Consider the following 5,613-nt stretch of genomic DNA (forward strand, 5'->3'; position numbering starts at 1 on the left):
TTTTTATATATTAATAAACAGCCCAAATATTTTTTAGAAATGCTCAAAAAAAAAAAAAAAACCGTTTAAGTGTTCTATAATTTTTGTTAATTTCAAAATAAAAACTACTCCAACCAACCAACAACCACAATGAAAACCACACAACTGAAGAGAAAGCAAAAACAACTAATATTTAAGATACCAAATATAATCATATTTCATATTAAAAATAAAATAAAACAAAGTGTAAGAAAATTAACAAAAAAGGCCTCTAAAACAATTATTTGTTATTTTGTTTTTCAAAAAAATTAACAAACTATAATATAATTGGTGAAAACATATGACAAAATATCATCATGCAACATGTTCTTTCAGTTTGTAGTCACAAGCAAAACTTACCAACCATTATAAGATAATGATTATTTAAAAAAAAAAAATTCATAGAATGCGACACAATACAATTGAAAAGCTACATGACGCAGCCATACAGCCTTCATCCTCAAGGCATTAAAATCTATTAGTGCTTCTTCTAGAAATAAATATGAACATAGTACACAACTAAAAATAAAGAGAGTTGGAATAAATCCACAAGCTGAAACTTCTATTTGCAGATCTCCCAGTTTATTCCTTTTTTTTTTTCCATCTATATTTTTTATAATCAATAATCAAGGCAATGTATACCAGCAAAACATAATAGGGGCATTTACATTGATACCATGCAATTCCAAGGCATTTACATATCTAACAACTAAACATTCATATTTACAAGTATCTAAGTCAAATCTTTAACATCACATCAAAAAAATCATGACCACTATCTTTTTAAAAGTGAAATGCACCTTTTCATGCATAGATTTATGACACCCAAATGTTGTTAATGTAAATATGGAAATTTGAGTGTTAGATATGTAAATTCTTCAGAATTGTAAACTTCCCTTTTATAAATAATATTCCTGAACGAATATTGTAGTACCACTCTATAATGGTTTAATTTAAAAATTCAATTTTGATGAACCTCTGAATCTGCATTTTGCTTTATTTGTGCAGCTTTACCAGCATATTGTCCTCAGCGGTGGGAGTACCATGTATCCTGGATTGCCTAGCCGGTAAAAAGTTGCCCCAAAGAAATTTTTACTTTTGTAAATATGAAACCTTAGGTGTGAGATATGTAAATACATATGAATTGTGTGCTATGCATGTAAATGCCTGCCCCCTAAAGAAAGGACACACCCTAATAACCCTAATAAGCAAAACCAAATATATCAGAAATTAAAACACATTACACAATTTGAACCTTTACAATTCCAAAGTTGCTGAAGCAAATCTAGAACATACCCTATACTTGAAAAATTAAGAGGTTTGTGACCACTTTTATTTTACTTTTTTATTTTATTTGTATTTTGATTTTAATTAAAATGTATTTGGTTGAGATAGTTTTTTTTAAAAAACTTGAAATATCTTTTAGATGTTTTGAATAATTTTAAAAACAAAAAGTAAAATCATATAAAAACTATACCAACCAAACATGTTTTTAAAAATAAAAATAGAAATAGGAAATAAATGTGGTGCCAAACGGAGCCTAAGTTTCCTGCATAGTGAATGATATTGCAAACCTTGCACATTTTTTGCTTACGAGTTATCCGAGCATTTTCAAGTAAAAACTTGACAAAAATGACTTTTGCTATTTCCATTATTCTAGATATAACCTCCAAATCACAATAGAGACATGTTCCTTTTTCATGATTGAACACTTATTTTGCTCTGATTCTAACAGCCTGGAGAAAGAAATACTTGACAGATACCTTGAAGCAGTATTAAAGGGAAACAAAGATGGCCTAAAGGTGATGCTTTTTTTTAGTCCTCCCAATCACGATAATTTCATCACCCGGCATTGTTTCATTCAAGTTAAACTTATTTTACATTCTTCTTCTATAAACATGCTTCTGAATTGACATTCTCAATTCTGCAAGTCAGCGTGTGATATTTAAGAAAGTTTAAATTTTTATTTGAGCTTGAGACTTAGATTAGTTAAAAACATGGCTAAATTATTATAAATTGCAATACTGTCTATCTCATTTCATGTACAGTAATTGCATTTTACATGTCATGACAGAAGCTTCGCTTGAGAATCGAAGATCCTCCGCGAAGAAAGCACATGGTGTACCTAGGTGGTGCAGTTCTTGCCGGAATCATGAAGGTATTATTATTATTATTATTTCAGATAATTGCATACACAACACTCAAAACATTGCTATTTACAAAATTAACAATTAGGTAACTTGAACCACCGATCAAACCTTTGAGAATTTGATAAAAATAAAAAGTAGAGGCAATCACATACAGACCACCCAAAACTTCCTATTTACAAATCTAGCACCCTCTTTAATCGGTTTTTCAAATTCTCACACAAATATCAAAATTCATGGTAAAATCCCAACCCATATTTCTCTATTTTATCAAATTCTCAATAGTTTGATAGTGACACTCGTAATTATATTGGTTTCGTAGTTTAGAAATAACATCTGTTTGGTTAATTTATAAATATCAAAGTTTTGGGTGATCTATATGTAATTACCCCTAAAAAATATGGGTTGGGTATTTATCGTGAATTGTAATTTTTGAGTGAGAATTTGAAAAGTGGATGAAAGACGTGCTAAATTTTTAAATAACAATGTTTTGCTTCACTTTCATTTTGAGACAAATGCCTTCATCCATCTTCTTAAAACTACAATCTTGTGTAACAGTCCATGAATTTATTTGTTTTCATCTACCATATCCCTACCAAGGTAGAACTTAAATTTCATGCAAACCTTTTTAGGATGCTCCGGAATTTTGGATTAACAGGCAGGACTACCTGGAAGAAGGGCTGGCTTGTCTGAGGAAATGTGGACAGGTCTGACCATTTTGGAAGAAGTGTAATGTATGCTTTAAAATAATGTTCATTGTTCATATAAGGTGTCAGCTTGTGCTTAGAGGCTTTATGTTTGCTACTGCATCTTAAATGTATGTTCATTCTTGATTAAAATTTACGCTGAGTTTTTATTATATGTTCTTACTGCCTTAAATTTTTCTGGTAGCGGCATATTTTATGTTATATCATAGGAATGAAGGCTATGATTAGTGATAATCAAAATATAGTGAAATCTATAACGTCGTGATAGGATATGTTTATTAATTGGTGAATATATACAAAATACTTGTTTTTATTTGTTATTTATTATTTATTATTTATTTGTTTTATATCCTTGTTGTGCTCTCTATGTTTGTATAGTATCTCACTTAGGGTCCGTTTGAAATCGTTTTCTACGTGCTTTGGGTTTCAGACCGCTACAATAATTTTGTTTGGGGAATTATTTTCTTGCTTCTTTATAGAATTTTTCGTGGTAGGAAGTTATTTTTTTAGCCTGACCTATTAAAGTATATTGAATTTAAGAAATTTGTTTGATTTTTTTGAAAAAAAGATATATCTTTAGAACCCCCTCTATAGCTTTCTAAGTAGTTTATTCGATCACAATCTTCTGATCACCTTTTCAAAAACATTGCAGCCACCCCCAAATAGACTTTTAGTGGGATAAAGGCTTCTTATTGTTGTTGTATGTTTGTATGGTAGTACGAGGGATGTAATTCTCCCCTCTCTCTCTCTCTCTCTCATATATATATATATCGCTCATTTTGTATGAAGTTATAGTAAAATTTATAGTGTTAACAATAAGTTGGCATCAACAGATGAATCTATTTTGTAAAATTATTTTATATTTTTTGTATGCTCTTTTTTTTTTAATTATTGCTATTTTTGCTTTGTATTTGAAGGTTTAAATGCTAGAGAATCAAATCATAGCGAAATTTGCAGCAATGACAAGAGGATGTAGTCATCAGTTTGGTAAATCTGTATTAAATCTCTGATTTTTTGTGTGCTGGTTGTTTTCTTATTTAATGTTCTTTTGTCGCTCAGCGATTAAATAGGTTTCACCTAATTTTCAACAACTATTTTTACTTTTATCAAATTCTTAATAGTTTGATTGGAACACATGTAAATATATTGGTTCGGTAGTTCAAAAATCTAATTAGTGGTTAATTTATAAATATTAATATTTTTGAGTGGTCTATATATAATTGACCTTTTTTTTTTTAATTTTAATTGTGGGAAAGTTACATACCTAGCAAATGAATAAAACGGATTCATGTGGCCGACCCCACGTAGTGGGATTAAGGCTCTGTTGTTGTTATTGTTGAAAGTTACGTACTTAGCAGACAATTCTTATGTATTTATATATCTCACATTTAAACTTTCATTGACATTTTGGTGTTTTAAATGTATGAAAATGTGTATTCACTTTTAAAAGAGGTAATGGATTTTTTTTTTTCCTGTGATATTAAAGATTTAGTGTTAAGTAATTATGAATGTTTTGGTGTCAGATATGAAAATACATAAATTGTGTGCTATGTACGTCAATGTCCCTTTTTTTCTTTTAAATTTTGATTTTTTATATATATTAATTTTTTTATTTATATTATTTATATATTTTCTATAAATGTTTATTAATAATAATATTATTTTTCTTTTCTCTTATTATTATTACTTTTATATTATATTATATTATATTATATATGTATGTATGTATGTATGTATATATATATATATATATATATAAGGTGTTCAAAAGTGCGGTGGAATAATACATTATCTTTTTTTTAGCGTTGTACATGCTCTTATCAAAGAAAACAAAAAGTGGAGAGACTAGAACTTTTAAGTGAAAAATTTGGAAAGGTAAAAAATCATGAAGTCCTACTCAGTTGACAAGATCTACTAGAAATTGTTGATTACACTTATAACCTTTGTCACACAAGCAAAAAAGAGTTATAAATTCTCTAGTGTTACGACGTTGGTGTGCGAATCAGCTTGTCATAAGAAGTGGGAGGCGACCAATGATGGTCGGAGGTGAGCGACAACGAGGTGATGTTGAACTTTAGTTCGTTCTCCAAGCTTCAAGTCCTCTCTTTAGGCTTCAAGCCCTCTCTTTAGGCTTCAAGCTCTCTTCTTTTTTCAAGGAGGGGTAGGACTCTTTAGAATCCCGGAGAGATTTTGTCGATATGATGGTGTTTGATGGGAATTTGAGTGATTTGACAATATTGGAATTGAGCGATCTTGAGCTCGTTGAAGTCGTCTTATCGAGACTCTCGATTCAACCATAAACTCGTCATATTCAACATCCGTTTAACCTTTTAAATATCCTTGAAATGCTTCTAAAAATGATTTAATGACTTGATCTGAACTTGATTTGTCTCTTATTGAACCAAATTTGTATAATTGGATCTGTTTTGTTGAGTCGGTATATTGAAATCAGAGCTCTGGTCTGGATGGCTCTTAGGCCTATTTTGTGGGCGATTTTTTCCAGCAGCGCAGTACCAAGCTGCTTCTGTTTTTTTTCGTTTGTTGCCGCGTTTTTGGAGCTGTGGTGGATAAGTTTCGCGGAACAAAGAAGACGCAGAGAAGCAATGGAAGTGAAGGAGGTGTGGGCGACGCTCGAGCAAGCGATCAAGTCCTACACGGGGCTATCTTCGGCGACCTTCTTGACGTGGTCTCCGCCTACTTTGAGCCGACGTCCATTGCGAGGAAGCGGGAGGTGGGGGGTG

At 30.9% G+C, this 5,613-nt stretch overlaps 1 protein-coding gene across 1 annotated transcript in view; it reads left to right on the forward strand.

The window, feature by feature from the left end:
* The window catches only part of LOC110031007 (actin-related protein 2), a 23,699-nt gene extending 19,759 nt beyond the window's left edge, over positions 1-3,940 (forward strand). The window contains exons 12-16 of the mRNA XM_020734028.1: positions 1,027-1,085; positions 1,754-1,820; positions 2,093-2,176; positions 2,798-2,872; positions 3,790-3,940. Of these exons, the coding sequence (XP_020589687.1) occupies positions 1,027-1,085; positions 1,754-1,820; positions 2,093-2,176; positions 2,798-2,872; positions 3,790-3,795 (291 nt within the window). The 3' untranslated portion in view covers positions 3,796-3,940. The remainder of the gene's footprint in view (positions 1-1,026; positions 1,086-1,753; positions 1,821-2,092; positions 2,177-2,797; positions 2,873-3,789) is intronic.
* Positions 3,941-5,613: the final 1,673 nt, after the last annotated feature.

Source organism: Phalaenopsis equestris, unplaced genomic scaffold (assembly GCF_001263595.1).
Source record: "Phalaenopsis equestris unplaced genomic scaffold, ASM126359v1 Scaffold000002, whole genome shotgun sequence".
NCBI lineage: Eukaryota > Viridiplantae > Streptophyta > Magnoliopsida > Asparagales > Orchidaceae > Phalaenopsis > Phalaenopsis equestris.